Source organism: Stegodyphus dumicola, chromosome 6 (assembly GCF_044657685.1).
Source record: "Stegodyphus dumicola isolate Sdum_Otavi_A_Nest chromosome 6, ASM4465768v1".
Taxonomy (NCBI): Eukaryota; Metazoa; Arthropoda; class Arachnida; order Araneae; family Eresidae; genus Stegodyphus; species Stegodyphus dumicola.
In genome coordinates, this window is record NC_140773.1 from 229,823,892 (window position 1) to 229,844,827 (window position 20,936).

At 32.2% G+C, this 20,936-nt stretch overlaps 1 protein-coding gene across 7 annotated transcripts in view; it reads right to left on the reverse strand.

Moving 5' to 3' along the window:
• Positions 1-2,885: 2,885 nt before the first annotated feature.
• Positions 2,886-20,936, reverse strand: part of HDAC4 (histone deacetylase 4) — a 406,413-nt gene continuing 388,362 nt past the window's right edge. For all 7 annotated transcript variants that reach the window (XM_085819634.1, XM_085819632.1, XM_085819633.1 and 4 more), the window contains 3 exons: positions 15,734-15,882; positions 11,287-11,428; positions 2,886-6,820 (listed from right to left, as the gene is read on the reverse strand). In XM_085819634.1, the coding sequence (XP_085675760.1) occupies positions 6,757-6,820; positions 11,287-11,428; positions 15,734-15,882 (355 nt within the window). In that variant the 3' untranslated portion in view covers positions 2,886-6,756. The remainder of the gene's footprint in view (positions 6,821-11,286; positions 11,429-15,733; positions 15,883-20,936) is intronic.

Genomic DNA, 20,936 nt, shown 5'->3' on the forward strand with positions numbered 1-20,936 from the left:
TAACTTTAGCGTGTCCAACTGTCAGAATAAATTGTGCTACCATCTACAATGTTATCAATAATTTTATTAAGAAGTGTAGAGCCAGTTTTATTAGGAACAGTCACAACAAACGAATTTTTTGCTTCTCTACATATACCACCAACCACCCACTGTTCGGGTAATACTCGACCGCAATTATTTTTACGCTTAGTAAACAAGCTTTCATCAATTTCCACAATGCAATCTGGTCCACCTACCTTCTCGTTTGGTTTATTCGCCATAGCCAAGACACATAATTCACGCATGTAATTGTTCTAATCTATAACAGTTTTATCCGATAAATCAAGTTGTTTTCCACAAAATTTAATTGACGTCAACTTCGCGCACCAGCAGTATATGAATCTCAAAGCTGAACAAAATGGAATTCTGTTTCCTTCAAACCAGTTGTCTTTTCTAAGTCCCACTTGCTGATCACACTGTCTTAAATTACATTTCCAAAACATACGTTTATCAAAATAAAATTTCATATCATGCAAATTGGTGCATTTTCGTTTTTTTTTTTTTTGGGGGGGGGTAAAATATTTTGGGATCCGGCAGGTTACGGCCCAATTTAAGCTCTGATTGTAGGGCGGGAAGTTCTTTTATCATCACAAAAATTAAATATGCTTAAAATATAGCTGATGAAAATTCAGATAGGGTGAAACAGAATGAGGGTGTGTGGAAACAAAAAATGACAGGAATCTTGGTGACAGAGAACGTTCTCTTTGACTGCCGCTCTCTGCTGATATAATTATAGCCATCAAGCAGATGTGTGTCAGGGGTAAAATGAGCCCTGGATCTGACTTCTAAGGTTGAATGTAAAGTTGCTGGTTATGCTTTTTGTCCCCCCCTGTATTTGGTTACATTAGTGGATACTGTGGGAAGACGATGTATAGGACGTGCTTGAACGGTTTATCTCAGTATTTTACTCTTATTGTACTCGCCGTCACATAACGCACATTTAAGAGCACAAAGTTTCCTTCCTGTGAGGATAACTAACTGTAACCATCGATAACAATATACTAGATATGATGGCATGGGGAGAAATACAGGCGTTCCTAAACAAACTCCCCAAAATTTATTGCCTTCTTAAAGGGAAAAGTTTCCGCATGTGAGTGAGGGGACTTTATTTGAACGTCTCACGAGTTTGTATTTCTAGGGAAATAGAGTATTGCAAGGTCTGCTTATTGTTAAACTAAAATGTTAGGAATTCTAAATTTTTCCCTTGAAATTGTGGTTCAGTTTTATAAAAAGAAGCACCGGAGCTCCTCTTATCTAGGGCTCTGGTGTGCTACGGCTAGAATTGTAATTTACTTTAAAAATTAAGAAGTACCAGAGCCAAGCACCGGCGCAATTTAAGCACTGGATATGTATATTACTTTGTTTTGAATTTAAAAATAATAAGTAGCGTTCAGCAATATATTTGGTATCCAGTGCATTTAGTACATTATTTCGCTGCGCTTGCAAAGTACTTTTTTATAACATGTTGCTGTTGACTAATGCTCACTTGTCTGACCTATAGTCAGCCCAAGCCCACGAAATTCCTCGTGGCAAGATACACCTGTCGTTGGCAACATCCTTCATCCCCTTACCTTGATTTAGCTCAGTTCCCCCCCCCCAATTTTGATGGAGAACACCTTGGGGGACGGATCCAAGCATCTCCCACCCTTCTTCTTTTACCACCAACCTTTCAAGAGGACTTTTACCTCGCATATTTAGAGTGCCCCATGCCGCACAGACATTATACATTTACAAACATCCATGTCATCTCGCACAGACATTATACATTACAAACATCCATGCCGTAGGGCTCAGGATTCAAACCCGAGCCCTATGGCATGACAGTCAGTAACGCTAACCATTATACCATTTGGGCGGCTTTTAATAACATAAATGTTATAAATGTTCAATAAATATGTTTAAGTGTGGGTTTTAACAAAGTACAGCATATTTAGACAAAAGTTAAACAACTTTATTTTTTTTTTTTAATTAAATTATTTTTTAATATTGTTACTACACGACGGCACCTATTAGGCTTGGTGCGGGCCCGACTACAGTTATTGCGAAGACACGGTAAGTACGTATGAATATTTCTCATCAAAAAGCGTAGAAATATATTCTTCAATCTGCAGCTTGTTTACACGCCACATTTAGAAAGAAAAATAAACTTAACAGTAGCAGACGATATTTCTCATTTCATGTAATAAGCTGTTGCCTGAAATTTTTATTCCAAAACACCTTTTTATTTTTAATTCTTTATCGAAATCATTCTAAAAAATGTGAAAACATCCTTTGTATTTCACACTTATCTATTTAGCAGCATGAAATGTAATTCAGCATACAATATTCCTTATTATTACTTCATTTAATGTTGATAATGTAGCAATAAAATTTGATGTATTATGTTACTCAAATGGTCTGTCTTTTGCAGTGTTCCATATGATTTAAACTACTTGTGTTAAATAGATTATATTAGCTGTGGATACAGGAGCACCAGTGTAATTGTTTCTCAAAATAAACTAAGGAAATAAAAGTTTGTGGCATAAAATTTTCGTTCAGCATCCACAAATAATTATATGACACTACGAAGAGGTTGTACATAATAAAAAATATTCTTTTATCCCCCCCCCAATAATAAGTAAAATACTTTTAATCAATTTCTGAACCATAAAAATACTAAGCTAAAGCTCAAAATAAAACTGTGCAACAAAATATACTATTAAACAATACAAAAATTTATCTCTTATAAATATTGATAACATTTATAAGAGTATAAAGAGTTAAATATTGATAACATTTATAACTCTTATAAATATTGATAATTTTATTTATGACATGAATTCTGAAATTTTAATAAAAAATAACGCTTATAAAAACACCAAAATGTTTATTTCACAAGTCAAACAATACTTAATAATCAAGAGTTTTTTTCCTCTAAGTCACATGTAGTCCAGCTCCATTTCAATAAATGCAGGAGTCATATTCAAGTTTGGATGCAGATAATGCTTAACTACACATATTTAACATTTTACAGTTAGGTTTGCCAACTCATTCATGCATGCAATTTGTTCTGCGGCCTGGAACATTCAGTATCAAGGACTCAAATCTGCTTGCCAACAGTAATTAAAAAAATAAAATATTTTATCCCCCCAAGTAATGCATAATAAATGCTAAAAACAGATAAATGCATAATTATTGATTTGCATAACATATTATTAATATTACAGCATAATAAATCCTATTAGCAAAAAATACATTTAAAGGAACTTAATTAAACAGTACCATTTAAAAACTTTTTAATGTAAAGTAAGACAAATTATATTAACTTCCATTGTCTTCATTCTTAACTAAAACATTTTTATCTCAAACTACAAAGATTATTCAAATTAAACTAAGAAATAATCATACATAATTATATATATTTGATAAACACATATTATGCATGCAAAATACATATTTTGCAACAACCTTCATCATAAGTTGGCAAACCCTCGAAACAACAAACAAAAGCTACAATAACAGATTTTAAAGCATAATTTCACAAGTCAACAACAACTTCTGGATGAAATGATGGTTATGTATATATATATATATATATATATATTTATACTTATTTATACTTATTTATATATTTTCTTATATATCGATACTTTGCCAATCACTTCAGCACAGAGATAAAGACAATGATTAAAAAAATACATTGTACTGCTTATATTCTTTACTACTGTAACCACAGTCACAATACGCTTCCAGCATATCTCTTTTTGATTTATACACACAACACACATATATATTACATCTGTCAGTAGATACCCAGACCACTCCTTAAATGAAATCATAAATTCAGCCACAACAGAAAATGGTTTACATTTCAACAATCACACAAAAGCTCATCAGCTGCTATATATATATAAGAGGACTAGATAAATTGCATCAATAAAATTGATAAAAAGTTTAAGAGCTCATAAAGAGCAACAGATGAAAAGAGTTCAATGTGTTTTGAACTTCATGGTGAAAAATATTGAAAGTCAAGGAACAATCAAAAGTGAAAACTGCTCAAGAGTTTCTGATATTAGTTACTTTGTAAATGATAAAAACTTAAAATTATAAATAAGAACAACAAATTAACAAAAAAAACTTCATGCTGTAGCAAGTTCACCATAACTACGATGAAATATCTCCATTTCTTATAAAATTTTTGCTTTTGATTTTACATCTAGAGTGAGAGTTCAAAACTTACACTTTTAAACTTTTAAATAGCAAACTCTCACTTTTAAACAATGAAGACCGAATAACACAAATTTGAAGCAATAATATAATCAACAGACTAAAATTTATTTTGAGAGGTAAACAGAAATGGTTATAACTTGTTCTAGAAAAATACACTTATTACTAATTTAGAATGTTAGTTACATAAATATGTACTTTAATCACTATTACTACAAACATAATTACTGTACTTTAAACAAAAGGTTTTGGTTTGATTAATTACGGCAAAGCTTCGAGGGCTATGTGCCTAAGGGAAGGGATGCTTTCATGCAGGACTTTCTAAAGGAAACTGGCTCATGTACACGTCACACAGGAAAAAACAAAAACACCCATGCAGCCAGCCAGTTCATGGGACTCGAACCTCAGACCAAACTACCAATGTTCAGCGATTTTACCGCTAGTGGGCCTAAACAAAAGGGAATTTAAGCTGAAAAATGGAAAATTTTATTAATTAAATCTATGGAAATGTTAAAAGAAAAGCAATACTTTTCTTTGTTATATTCAAATATAATAACTGCAATAACAAAAATCTCCCTTGTAAGTTTCAGTATATAAACACTGCTTATAAATAAATACAATGCAATTTTGTTGAATACTATTTGTATGTTTTGAGACTTCAAATGCTTTAAAACAAAGATATATTGACTTTTTAATTTATGCAACATTCAGTCTCGAATATTATTTATATGTTTTGAGACTAAATGCTTTAAAATGAAGACATTAACCGATTTTTAAATTTATTTATGTAACATTCAACCTCAGGAGTAAATATTCAGCATGCAAAATTCATTTTATGAAAGCACATTAATAACTGCAATGATGTACACAGATGTTTTCAAAATATTATATACCTTACACAGCATCTTTCAATATTCTAAACTGAAATTAACTAAGAATATTTTTTAGGTACAATATCTTTTGCTAAAATTAAAATTCAGAGAATACGTTTTTTAGATAAAAGATACAGACTGCATTTCATTTGAAGAACTGGTGAACATATTACACATGAAGCTTTGTAAATAAGTGGTATCATAAATTTAGAAAATAGTTTTAACATATCATTCTATACTTAATGCTACGATATGGAATGGTAGTCATAGATTTTTCTTTTGGAATTATTCATAAAACACTCATATACTCTTCTTTTTTAAAGTTTAAAAAAGAGCTAACAAAAATTTAGCCTAATAAATATTCATCTACTCAATATAAAATCTATACACGTGAAATCTAACAAAATATTTTCAAAAGAAAATTATACCTAAAAGCCACAACAAAAAAAGGTACTAAAGGAAAACAATCTATTAGTAAAGAAAAGGTGGATTCAAAAATTTGAAGCAGATTTTTGGATTCAGGGAAGTTTTCTTGAACAATATTTTCTACATGGCATACCACAGAACTATTTGAGACACACAAAGCAGTTTCAAACTAAAGCACACTTTGTAATGGGAAACTGAATTGCTATATACAAAGCTATCTATAGATTTATAAAGATGAAATTTTACAAAGAAAGATGAAACGAAAAATGTACAAATATGATAAAATGTATTTCTTAAGACATGTCAAAGAAATGCCTAATTCAAATAGTACAAAATGTAATAATAGAATAATTGAATAATTGTTCATGATGACATACAGGAAAATCAATTCTATACATGAAATGATATACAATCCATTAAGATTTCATACTCTGCGAAGAGTGTTCCTCATTTCTTTGATATTTATAAAGAAAAAGTGTATGCAAAGAGAGAAACAGCCAAATCGGAACAAAGTGAACTAAATTATTATCTTTTTACAATCATAATTTAGTTTATTATTATGTCTACAACATTGGACCCACAAGTAAAAGATCAACAAGGCAGTGAAAACAATTAGCATTTTTTAAAGTTCTATGAGTCAAAAGGTAGGGAAATAGCATTAAAGTTCTGGAGCACAAAGTTAAAATTCCTACTTACCATATAAAACATTACCTCTCAGTAATTTCTTCACAAGTAAAGGCAAAGATAAAGAAACAAATAATGTGCTTACATATTTCACTATAATTTCAGCTCTTGATACAAATGTATCTGAGGAACAAGCATAAAAAATATGTCTTAAATTATTGACTGTGACATTTTTAACAGTGAAAGCTGTTTGAAACAGAATACTATGCAAATGAGAAAAATCTCTTTTTCACTACAAAGGGATGTTCCTCAGGTTATATGACACCAGAATGCTGATGAATGACATTGTAATTCATCTTTTGCAAATAGTTATTAAAAAAAAAAAACCTTCACTTTCATTACAGTTCTAGAGGGTTTTTCTTCTGTTAGGATGTCAAATATTGTGGCAAAAGCCTGCTTTTCAATGGACATTTGCAGAAGAATATTATGATGCTAGTGCCACAATGACAAGAAAAATAGTATTTTGTGCGAAATAACTGGCCCATTTGTCCAGAGGAAAATCACTTTCATCTAGAAAGTTTTAAAATGTTCACTTTTCTTGGTCTTCTTCCATGGGTTCTTCAATTTCTACGGTTTCTTGAGTTTCTGGACTTCTGCAAAATCATACAATGATAATTTTACTGATTAATACAATCACATTACTAAATAAAATCAATAAATGGAAAATATAATTGAAGTTTTAAATCATTTTTTAAAAATACATTTTTGTGAAGAATGCTGATCACGGGGAAAACCACAAAACTAATTCAGTTAATCCCACTACTCAATAGTTTTAACAACATGACCACTGACGAGCCTCTGATAAAATTTGAATAAATACATGCATGGATACTTGTGTTATAAGAATGAAAGTACAGCAATCTCTTGCTTAACACAGTTAATAAATACCTGTAAAATGCCATGTTAAAAGAAATCCTGCTCACTGAATGCAGAAAGGCATAACTCCAATTTATCTAACTTTTTTTCACTATTATTAAGCATATAAATCAGAAAACAGATGATGATAAATTATGAATTTAGCCTCTATTAAAATATTATTTGAATCACATTATTTAAAATTCACTCGATCTTAAATAAAAATAGGCTGCAATTAATAAACTGCATTAACTGAAAGCCATGATAATTGAAACTGTATTAAATGAGGTACTCCTGTGTTTAAAGCAGAACTCAAAAAGACAGTTATGGTTGAATTTCAGATTTTTAGAGATGAGAAACATAGCAAGCTGTAAGATTCTGGGTATAAGTAATTTTCACCACTTTTTATTATTTTTACCTTAAATGCCTTAAAATCACTTTCTTAAAAAAAGAATAGCAGTAAAATATTACATATTTTAAAAAGCATTTACACTTTGAACTGGCTTCAAGTATTTTCAGAAGTAAAGTATTTTCATTTAATTAAGAAGAAAATTACATTCAAATTTAAACAGTTTAAATACCTATGGATAATGTTAATACTACTGAGAGACTCTTATTTTATAAATAATGTTTTATTTTCTAACGTCTATATTTAAGTTTTAGTTTTTTAATGCAGTAAGGTTTAAAATTTGGAAAATACTCAAATTTATAGCCTCTAATGACATTACTGAATCAATACTATTTTTTATTCATATTAATGACACTTTCTATTTATCAAAAGGAACTTTAATAAGAATAATATAAGAGAAAATTCTGAAATGTATTTTACTAGTAATTAAGTGAGTGCTATTTGAAGGAAAGGAAAACATACAATTACTTAAATTTTATGAGACTGAAAAATACAAAAATATCTTAAAGTGAAATGGCATTTAAAATTATAGACTTATAATTATTTTAGCTGTTTTCGTTTTTCATACAATTTATAAAATAAAAATATTAGATTGATTAATCGAGCTCTCGGCAAACTATGTACTTACAGGTGGAGCTTTTTTATTAATTTTAAAGTCACTTAATAGAATATAATTAATACAATACCTTAATTCATGAAAGTTTTGTATCACGTACAAAATGGTTCACAAACAAATTTTCTAAACAAAAAATGAACAATATCTCGAGATACCAACAGTGAGCCAGCAACAAATGATATTCCCAAATGCAGTGTAGGAAATGTCTTCAGAAAAAGAAGATGAAAGAGAAGATGTTTCTATTTAACTGTCCACAAAATTTGTGCAAAATGGGATAAGGTGCAAATGTTTATAGAACATTATTACTCTGATAAAGCAATAGTAAGGCATTATACAAATAATTGCAATGACAATTTTTTATAAATTTCATAAATTTTTAGCAGGACAAAGGCACAGCGATTCTCAAGTAAAGGTGAATGGTGTTAACAGAAAAAGAAAAGGAGAAAAAAGAAACCCACAAAGACAGCAGCTACCTGATATTTTTACCCATGGAGGTAGGAAGTAAGATGGAGTGGTCCTAACCGGTTTTCCCCATACACTGCTTTGAAGCACTGGCTTCGTGGTGATTAAAACACGTCATTTAATCTTTAAGTTCAATGGGTTTTGACATGATCGGATGTAAATATTTTGTAATTATGTTGTGAATATACATATAGATGCATATATTTTCTTTTCCTACAATATTTCAGAGTCCAAAGTATATGAAAAGAATACACTTTTTAAACAACATTTCATTCTAAACGGAATTAAATGTTATACTTTTCACAGAACAGTTTGCTCAGAACGGTTTAATTTGAATGAAATATTTTTACAAGTGTTTGTTAATTACATTAGAAAAAAAATTAAGGTAATTCGATTTTATTTGTCTAAGGATTACAAAATTTATTGTATAATTAATATTAAAATTATGCATTATTAAAATTATGCATTATTTCTTTTCTATTTAAGAGCTTATTCCTAAAATACTTTCTCAAATATGGCATGATTTTTTTAGCTTATGAGGCATCTTTTAAATTGAAAAATCTAATTTGTAATTCATGCTCTATTCAGTCCATTTCAAATTAGAGCACTTTTTATTTTAATAATGAAATACATTAAATAGTACTTAACTTTCTCTGAATATTTCTGAAAGGGAATAAAAAAAGCATTTTTTAAAAATATTATTTATAACTTATAACTGAGTTATAAAATGTAAGGGGAATAATTCTTTTAATTATACTTATCAGATTTTTTTTACCCTTAATTTCAACAATACATATTCTAAAACTCTTTTTTATTACTTTCTTAAGTACGCATCTCATAGAATTTACTTTACAATACCTTTTAACAGATTGCTTTCCAGTACGAACAATTCTTCCTTAAATAGTTTTATAACATATTTGTCAACAAGATTTCAATTTATGTTTACAATTCAATGTTAATGTTATTATATATTTAGATAAAATTTATAATCATTATAAATTTAGATAAATTTAATAATTAGATTTCTTCACAGCAACTTTCACAGGTGTTTAATGAATGAATAAATCCTTCACTTCAAATATATTTATAAATAATTTAATAAATATTTACGTATTTTGTTAAAGGCAGATACGTGCTTTTTGCGAGCATATGCATAAATACCCATACATATTTATTAATTTTGACCAGGATTGTAGCATTTTACTTTTTAATTAACTCAAATAAGTAGAACATGTACACCCAAAGTGATTATTTTTAAATTATATAAAAATAAAGTGAACAACTATAAAGCCTTTCCTCTAAAAATTTTTGAAAAGTACATGTCAATAATATGTGAATGACAAAAAAATTATTTTACTTAAAACATTTTGACGCTTGGAACATAAAATAAAAGTAGCGAACACTCTATCAAGGGTATCGAAAGACGTATACAATTTTAAAGGTATTGTAAGGTATTTTTCATTCTTTAAGCATAACATTTTTGCCAAAAATCTATATTTTTGTAGTTCAACATTGCAGAATTTTATAAAATAAATTAATAATCAAAATCATTGTTGTTAACTATCGAAAAATAACCAAGATGTGATTTTTGCATAAATGTCACTAAACTATACAAACTGCTATTATCCATCACACAATGAATGTTTCTTTTATGCAAAAATGTCGCATTTTTCGATTCGTATGGAACTGTCTTATGCCAAAATACTATCGAAGCACTGTCAAGGGAGCTTCTGAATGTAAACAAAAACAGCCTATCTGGAGACCGAAGCTTCAGAGCAGTGCTTCGCTCTTAGTGCCGAGCTGGCTACTCCCTCCTTTCTTACCTTCATGTTTTTACCAAGTGGAATTTCTCTTTTGAGCAATAATATTTTCCACCTTTGACCTCTTCGCTGGTTTCTACTTATGCCATTAGCTTTCCTTTGTAGAAATACAGCAAAATTTAATTCAATTTGTCCTATTTTTTACATGGTTAGCTTTACGTTAAATATTCTGCATATGTCAATATTGTGTAAGCATTACATTTAATGAATTCTGCTGTTTTTTTCACTAGGAACTTGCATACAAAGTAATCTTTTAAGCAACCATTTGGCATCTAGGAATGGATTAAAATTCACTTTACATTAATCCTTACACGGAAAACTTTCAATTTACGAATATTTTGGATGATAGAATTATGATAGAATTAATCAAGTTCATGAACCAAGGTTTCACTGTATTAAAGTTTACAATTTTTTCATGGATCTATAAGTACATGCTAGGCAATTCAAGAAAATAAATGGTGTACAATTTTTAACTCTTCAAAGAAAATTACGTTTCTCAAAATCCACAAATTATTGGTGAGTCAATGCATAATACATGCATGAACAAAACTGTTAAATATTAGAAAGACTACATGCTGTGTTTTCGATCATTTCAGTTTTATAATAAAATAAAATACATTTATTAACTAATCACATTATAAACATGCAATTTTGGTGAATAGTTTCGGCAAGTTTTCCCACCATTATATATGTTACAAAATTTACATTACTTCATCTTTAAAATCAAGAAAAGAAACAAAATTTTAGCAAATCTCTGACCAAAACAATATAAATTCAAAGTGGAACAGAATAAAATGATACATCTATTTGTATTCAGATAACTTTAATAAGAAGGAAATGCACATGTGTGAAAACAAAAAGATGCAACATGTGACTGAATTATTAAATTGTACTAACTGTATGTGACCATGAGGTACTGCCATTGAAAGTGATGCAAGAGCTGTGACTGTTTCAACCTCTTCCTTCTCTTTCTGTTGAGCTTCCACAGCCGAATAACCAATGGTATGGGCCCATCGCTTGATGCAAGGCCAATGAGTCGCTGAAAAAGATTTTTAAAAAAATATAAAACGCTTTAAAGCATGTTCCAAATATTTTCTTTTAATACAAAAAACAAATTATTTATTACTTAAGACAAATTAGCTCATGTTGCATTATTTGGAAGGTGAATGAAAAGTGAATGATTGAAATATTCGTGAAGATTTAATACTCATGCTCAGAAGTCCAGAATATTTAATACTTTCAATATGCTAAATTATTCATATTTCAAATAATGTCTGAACACAGTTTAATACAAACTATTGTTTGCATTCTTAAATTATTTCCAGACACAAATTCATTTAAAACTTATTTTGCAAACATTTATGAGAGACAAAAGTAATTAACACAAAATATTCTCTTCCATATTTTCATTATTGAATGGAAGTCTGCGAATGCAAATTTTCACTGCTAGATTTTACTAGTATATACATGAAAGAGAGAAAGTATGAACATCTTTATTTTTTTACAGAAGCTGCTTAAATGTTTACATGGAAAATCCCAGTTTCATGCAATAACTCACACAAAGGTACAAATATTTGGCACACGTCTCTCAGGAATTGTTGATGGAATAATCTTACTCAGTTCTTCAATTTCCAATAGTCCCATATGCAAAAAAATGTCAGCTTTCTCAACATTAGTAAAAGGCTGGATACTATAAGTGCGAACTTATAATATCCAGCCTTTATTACTTACTACATTACTTACGATGAAGGACAAGAGGGGAAAAAAAAAAAAAAAAAAAAAAAAAAAAAAACAGACTTCCAAGCAACATAACAAGGACCACTAGTAACAAAGGTTTACTTATGTTGGTATCATTCTTTTATTAATAAAAAAAGGGTTATTTACCGTTAAAAAATGTTTAAACCGTTTAAAATAATGATAAAAATTGTGGTTTCATTTTTCAAATTACCATATTGTTTTCAAATAAAGTAAATCTTTACGTTATCTTACATTTTCATTTCATCCCTATTAAAATCAATTTACAATTATACTTGAAAATGAAAATCAAAGAAAATCCTTACATCATAAAACAAATTTAAATCTATATATTTGTTATGATTTTAATACAATATAACAGCAACTGTTTACTTATTTACGTTTATAAATAATTAAATTGATTAAACATCTAAAATATTTGTTAATTTACTTACCATTCCTTTATTCAACAATAATTTTATTATTTTTGAAATGGCATAAATACTGACTTAAAACTCTTATAAGCTTAGTTGCAGCACTTGAATTATCTCTGAATACAAATGAAACAACTCTTGCTAATATGAAGTTTAGTTTTCTTAGTAGTAAAAAGTAGTTTAGTTTTCTTAGTAGTTAAAAAGTGAGTGTGTGCATGTATGTGTTCATTACGTTAGTTATATTAGGATTTGAACATGTTGTTTTGTTGAAAGGTCTCAGCCATGTTGATTAGGAAATCAACATAACTAAGACCTTTCTGTTATTTATGCTGCCCGAAAAAGCATTTCTTAACTAACTGAGCAACTTAAATGTAATACAGTACAAAGTCCGTAATCCGCACTTGTCGGAACTTCGGCGATTCCGGATTAGAGGTTTTTCCAAATTATAGATCATCAATTTAAATCTGGTAAGATGGTATGCATAAATTATACAATTAAACTATGAAACCATAATTTATGAAATAAAGAGCAATTATGATCTAAAGGGAATCAAATTAAAAAAAAAAAAAAAAAGAGCTTAATATTTATTTGTTTACTTTATTAAACATTTCTTTCAATGTAAGTTGTTTAAGTTGCTTCATTTTTTGTGCTAATACTTTCTCTTTAATTCTATAAACAGACATAATTTCTTGTTCAGTTACAAAGTTTCACTGTTCAAGTCCTGTAATTGCTGTGTCGAGAATACCAACTAACTTGTCAATCGAAATTTTTTTGTTTTTAATAACCTCTCTGCCACTTTCTTCACTATTGGAAGCGACACATGCTGCATTATGCGCATGGGTAAAGCAGGCAAAAAAAAAAAAAAAAAAAAAAGAAAAAAAGGTTTGTGGCTTTGAGATCCGGATTATAGATCATTCCGAATAATGGACGTCTGGATTATGGACTTTGTAGTGTATATGTACTTCTTATTAATTTATAGTTTTATATAATTTTTTAGAATTACCTCTATTTGATATAACTTGAAATGTATCAAATTTAAGTGATTTGTAACACATAATTAAATCTTTCAGACTTGAGTGATCCTTCTAACTAACAGAGTACAAAATCTAAAATCTGGACATCCAATATCCGGATCTATGGTCCATTAGATATTTCCTTCTTTTTTTTAAATTTCTTTTTTTTTCCCTTTACTTCCTCCCTTTCCCCAAAATTTTAAAAATGGAGAATATAACACATTAGACAGGTGTGTCACAAAAGATATTCTTCCCCAGAATAACTGAGATTCCTGTTTCTCATATTCAAACACCTAGTGGCTATGGAATCACTATGGGAAATGACAATCCTCAAGACATATTTTATTGAGTGAGATGTTACTAATACTGTTTTGCTTTTGTTAGCACTATAGTGGGAAGAGAGAGAGAATCAGATTCAGTTGAAATTAAGTTCAGGTAACATAGCAAATTGCACTGTTCCTTACCTAATTTGATTCAGCTTATTATTTTTTCGCAGACTATTATTATTGCAGCTCTCTTAACAAAACTAAAGTCTGAATTTTTGATTATGTCAAAATTACTTTCCAATTCTAGAGCTGCAGCAGGATTTGCAAAGCAAAAGTATATTTGGTATGACTTCTACATGAGCCTTCGTGCAAGAAAAATGGCACTGGTTGGAATTCTAGCTCAAGAAAATGCAATTTCAAAATTAGACAAAACCAAATGCAACCGTATTTTGGCACAGATTTTGAATGCTATAGAAGGTGAAATTTTAAAATTAAAAGAATTTGTAAAGAAATGTAAAAGTAATACATGAAGATGATCTAACATAAATTTTTCATTGTGATAGCAATGCCTCAATCAGCAATCAACTAGCTAATGATGAAAGCCATAGTATGGGTTTTAAAGCAAGAAAATATTATTACCAAGAGTGACGAAAGTGATGCAGAGATTTTTGCTGGCATATTAGTGGGAATTTTTGACACTCCAATAATAATAATAATAAGGAATAATAATAAGTAAGTGAATAGTGGAACTTCCTACCTGAATAAGAAATTATGTTTGTCTATAAAATTAAAGAGAAGTAGCACAAAATGTACAACAGCTTAAAACAATTTCATTATCAACTTCAATCTTGCTTCACACATGTTGGAAACTTTTGAATTAAGGAACACATTAGAATGTCATTTATAATTTTTGAGTGAATTTAAACTGAGAAAATATTTAAAAAATCTGTAAAGAAATTGTAATGAAGCTAAGGAATCTAGTTTCCTCACATCTCGATGATCATTTTTCTGTCAGTAACACTTTTCATATGAAAGGATGCTCCCACTAAATTTTATTGTCATGTATTATTTTTAAAGAAATAATAGAGCAAATATAAAAAAGTGCATGGTAACACTTGACACTACTAGGAGTTCTAAACATATCCTGTTTTAAATACTTTGTGATTTTAATGCTGGAGTTTATGTAATGCAAGTACGAAAAAATGATGTTTAACAAATGAAGTAAAATAGGCAAAAAAAAAAAAAAGTTGTAAAAGTCATCTTACTAAAAAAATTGAGCACTGATATGATGAATTGAGAAAAGACTGAAAAACTTAATGGCAACACTTAACACTGAGTTCAGAATTCTAAACATATGCTGCTTTTAAAAATGTTGTGATTTTCCTGTTGAATTCTATGTACCATAAATGATGTTTAATAAATTATTTTTAACATTATATAAAAAAATAGACAAAAGTGTAGGTCATTTTGTTAAGAAAATTGACATTGATATGTGAATCAAGAAAAGATGGCAAAAATTGAAAATCGTATGGCAACACTTAATGTTCTATTGGGATGCTGCCTTTAAAAATTTCGTGATTTACTGTTGAGTGGTGGTTCTTCAATGTTTAGTTAAAAAAGTAAAAGAATTCGGTTAGCAGAAGTGAGTCTAAGAGCAGATTAGTAACAGCAAGCTCATTAACAACACAAAATCTGAATACTTTCAGACTGAATTTATTTATTTAATTGCGTGTACCCTGGCTTTTATATAACAATCACACAGATATTACATTACATATATTCATTGCAATTATACACTGTTCACCTTTATGTATTTAACATATTCTTTACTTTCACCCACAGGTTATGTGTTACACATAAGTACAAGAAACTAGTGAATGCATAAAAAGTGGCTTACCTTGCACAGCAACAGTTTTTTGAAGAACATCAAATGCTGTTTGGCAAGGCTTCCTTTGCATTTCTTCTTCTTTTATTGGCGTACATTCATCACCTAAAAGAGCTTTAACACACTCCTGAGAACAATCACATATGGCAGGTAGATCATACCTACAAAGAAATAGCACAGATTAATATTTATTACAGTAATTTTTGTCACCATAATTAAAAATAAATAGGATTTAGTTAGTTTTAAATAAACAGTTCGTTATTTTGTAATTTATAGCCGTTTCTGACAGAGAAAGAAAACTAAAATGTATGAATATAAAGAATATTTTATTTAGAAAGATATTTGCCTTTGGCCCAGCATATTTCCAATTCAGATATACTATGTGACAGAACATGGTATGGTGGTCTAAGAAACTGCTTATTGGCAGATCATTCTAAGTTTGATTCTATGCATAATAAACTTCTTCTTCATAATGACATGGTCCAAATGGCAAAGCGAGACCACATATTCAAAGTTATATTTTGCTTGCTTCCAACTGCTGTATGCAATTGAGTTCCATGCTGCAGACATATGGGATATGGAGAATGATGGATGATAGTTGTAGCAATCTCACAGGACTATATTTCTTAAAAGGCGTGCCTCAGATGAAGACATAGGAGAGCAGGTGGTGATGCGTCTCGAGGAGAGGAGAAAGCAGACAGGTGTCGCAAGATTACACTTACTTGGACTTCATATCGTGAGGTATGCGGTAAAACGCTCTCGTAAGTTTCAATTTAGAAATGCTGTAATGTTTACCTATGCGCTTAAGTAATTTGTATCGAATAAATTCTAACTTTATGAAAAAGTTGCTTCTTATTTTATAAAGTTTTATTAAGCCTTCTGATATATTTAGTACTAGTAACTCCCCTAAAATAGTTATTCATTGCATTATCTATTAAATCTGCAATCATGGTACACAGCAATAATCAGTGGACTGCTGTATTGTCTACAATTTTATTAGAATTCAGAGCCACTTGGAAAGATGATCTGCAAGCAACCACAGCAGAAATGGTATACGGAACTCCAATTCGCCTCCCAGGAGAATTCCTGTGCCCTACTCCTGAAACCCCAGATCCAGTGACTTCTGTTGGAAAGCTTCGCGAATCTATGCAACGCCTCCTACCTCTTGCAAATCAACCTCACAGCAAGCAAGCGGTATTCGTCAGCAAAGACTTAACCACCTGCAGTCATGTTTTTCTTTGAATGTATGTAGTGAAAAGAAGCTTTCAGCAGCCTTATGAAGTGCTCAGTCGAGGCGACAAAGTTGTTACAATTTCCATACGGGGAAAAGCTAAAACAGTAAGCATCGGTAGGATTAAACCAGCATATGTCACAAGAAAAGATACTGAAGACTCAGCGCCTGCAAACAATCGCAGAACTTCCCTCCCAGCAACAGAGAATTCACCAGCAAAATCGGAGATTCCTATGCTGCCAACAGCTATTCCTGCACCGAACTGTGAATCACCGGTAATGGTAACTCGCTCAGGCCGACACGTACACTTCAGTCCCCGGCATAGCTAAAATCTCGCTATTGCTGGTGGGGGGCTGCCTGTAGCGATCTCACAGGACTATATTTCTTAAAAGCCGTGCCTCGGATGAAGACATAGGAGAGCAGGTGGTGATGCGTCTCGAGGAGAGGAAAAAGCAGACAGGGGTCGCCAGATTACACTTACTTGGACTTGATGTCGTGAGGTATGCGGTAAAACGCTCTCGTAAGTTTTGATTTAGAAATGCAGTAATGTTTACCTATGCGCTTAAGTAATTTGTATCGAATAAATTCTAACTTTATGAAAAAGTTGCTTCTTATTTTATAAAGTTTTATTAAGCTTTCTGATATATTTAGTACTAGTAACTCCCCTAAATTGATGACCCGGTGTCGCAGCACACACATGGACTGAAAATGGGGAATCTTATTCCATCGACGAAGCACGAGGCTTGAATGAACTTTACCTCATCGGAACTTACAAATAGTCAGTTTCTCTTCCGAAATATTCGATTTATTTAATAAAATGGAAAATAACGGCAGAGATCAAGCCACTGAAAATATAGCACGTGGCGGTGAAAGCTCCTCCCTTCTGGCGAGCAAATCTGGAAATCTGGTTCCGGCAGATGGAAAGCCAGTTCGCGTTGGCCGGTGTAACAGTGGAGTGTACGAAATTTCACCACGTAATTTCCGCTTTACAACCTGAGGAGTTAGCGGTTGTTGGAGACATTATTCTTAATCCTCCAGCCGAGGCACCATATACAGCAATCAAAAACCGTCTGTGTACGCAATATGCAGATACAGAAGAACAGTGGCTCCGAGACCTCGTTTCCGTAATGCAGTTTGGCGACAAAAAACCGTCATGCCTCTTACTGGAGATGCGAAGTAAGGCTGGCTCACGAATGAGTGAGGATCTTCTTAAATCGCTTTTCTTGCAATGTCTGCCGACGCATGCATAACAGATTTTAGCCAATTCCAGTGACAAGTTAGACAAGCTACCTGAGATGGCCGATGGTATCATGGCACCCACCGGAAACAGTGTTTCAGTGTTTGAAGTAAAAATGGAAGACTCTGCGCTAAAAGAATTATTAATGGATATTTCATCTCACCTTTCTCGGATGGAAACACGTTCTAGATCGCGTTCAACCGAACGAGAGAAGCAGAATAAAAGAGACCGTTCATTAAGCCGCCAACAACAAAATAATAGAGAGCACTGCTGGTATCATCAGCGTTTCAAAGAAAAAGCTAACAAGTGCACAAAACCCTGTACCTTCCAGGCGGAAAACTAGTGCCACCATCACTCGACTCTTCGGGTGATGGCAGAACTGAGATTTATCGTTTATACCTTTCAGATAAATCCACAGCATCAAAGTATCTGATTGATATGGGAGCAGATGTCTCAGTAGTTCCGCCCACAATTACGAAGCGCTATCAGCCACCCGCCAAGCGTCAACGTTTTGCTGCAAATGGGACTACAATACCTACTTTTGGACAAAAACTCATTAAATTGGACTTATCTTTACTTAGGGAATTTCATTGGCCGTTTGTTATCGCTGCAGTTTCTCAACCTATTATTGGAGCTGATTTCATTCGTCACTTTGGATTACTGATCGATATTCCTCAAGGATGTTTGGTGGATCCACTTACCCAACTATGTTCCAAAGGAACTGTGACTACAAAAGATATAATTCACATCAAGGCACTGAAAGGAGATACTAAATTTCACCAACTGCTTGCCAAATTTCCAGCGCTTACAGAAGCTAGTTCAATGCCACGAAAAATCAAACACGATATTACTCACTGTATTGAGACTAGAGGCCCACCTGTGTTTTCACGGCCGTGCAGACTTTCAGCTGATACGCTTAAAGCAGCCAAACAACAATTCCAGTACCTAGTTGAAACCGGAATCTGCAGACCCTCCAAAAGCTGCTGGTCATCTCTTCTGCACATGGTGACCAAAAGCAATGGAGATTGAAGACCATGTGGGGATTATAGGAAATTAAATAGTGTCACCATTCCAGATCGTATCCTGTTCCTCACGTACAGGACTGTCTTCAAGTGTTAGATGGGAAGCAGATATTTTCAACTCTGGATTTGGAAAAAGCTTACCATCAGATTCCCGTGCGAGAAGAAGATGTGCCAAAAACAGCCGTTTCTACACCATTCGGTCTTTTCGAATATTTATTCATGCCATTCGGGTTATCGAATGCTGCGGCTACATTCCAGAGGTTTATTCATCACGTTCTCAGCAGACTGGACTTTTGTGTACCATACTTTGATAATGTATTGTAGCATCTGAAAATGACACCCAGCACCTGCAACATCTTAAGATGGTGTTCAGCGATTCACAGATTATGGTGTAGTACTAAATGCAGCTAAATGTGTCTTGGGTAAATCAACTGTGAAATTTCTAGGTCATATGATAACACCCGAGGGTATCACTCCTTTGCCAGAGAAAGTTTCAGCAATTGTGAATTTCCCCAAACCAGAAACTGTGAAAGAACTTTGGCGTTTTCTGGCTATGTGCAACTTTTACCATCGTTTTATTCCGCAAGCTGCAAAAACTCAAGAAATACTCAATACATACCTAAAGGGAGCAACGAAAAACGATAAAAGACCAATCGAATGGACAGAAGTAACCACAAATGCATTTCAGAAATGCAAGAAAGACCTGTCAGATGCAACGATATTGTACCATCCTTCATCAGAGGCCCCACTTGCAATTGTAGTTGATGCTTCTGATACAGCTATGGGTGCAGCTTTTCACCAACAAGTTGAAAAAGGATGGCAACCTCTTGCTTTTTACTCAAAAAAATTATCTCCAACACAACAGAGATACAGTGCATACGATAGAGAGCTCCTCGTGTCATATATGGCCATAAAGCCCTTTCGACATATGGTCGAAGGACGTAACTTCATTTTATTCACAGACCACAAACCGCTTACATTTGCATTTCGGCAAAAAGAAGATAAATGCTCTCCAAGACAACTAAGACAACTGGACTTTATCAGCCAATTTACGACTGATATTCGCTACTTAAAAGGTTCCGACAATGAGGTAGCGGATGCACTGTCTCGGATTCATATAGCTACTATTAGACACCTTCTGCTATTGACTACTACCAGCTTGCCAAGGAGCAGGAAAATGATGCAGAATTGCAAAATACTTTATCAGGAAATTCGACTACCTCCTTAGTGCTGAAGCCCCTCCCTATTGGTCAGTCTCCAGTTATTCTGCATTGTGATATCTCCACTGGTCGCATTCGCCGTTTCGTTCCACAGTCATTTCATCGAGCAGTGTTTAGCAGCCTTCACTCTCTCTCACACCCAGGAGTAAAAGCCTCAGTAAAGCTGATCGACGAAAGATATATTTGGCCTTCAGTGAAAGCGGATGTCGCATCTTGGGCTCGTGAGTGCTTACAGTGTCAGAAATCTAAAGTGACATGCCATACCAAAAGTAAAATTGGTGTTTTTGTGCCACCCAGTGCTAGATTTGAACACATGCACATTGACCTCGTAGGACCTCTCCCTCCATCTGAAGGCTTTCGATACTGTCTCACATGTGTGAATCGTTTTTCTAAATGGCCAGAGACATTTCCGTTAGCAGATATATCCGCACAGACTGTTGCAGCTGCCTTCTACTCAGGTTGGATCTCCAAATTCGGATCCCCACTCTGGCTAACTACCGATCAG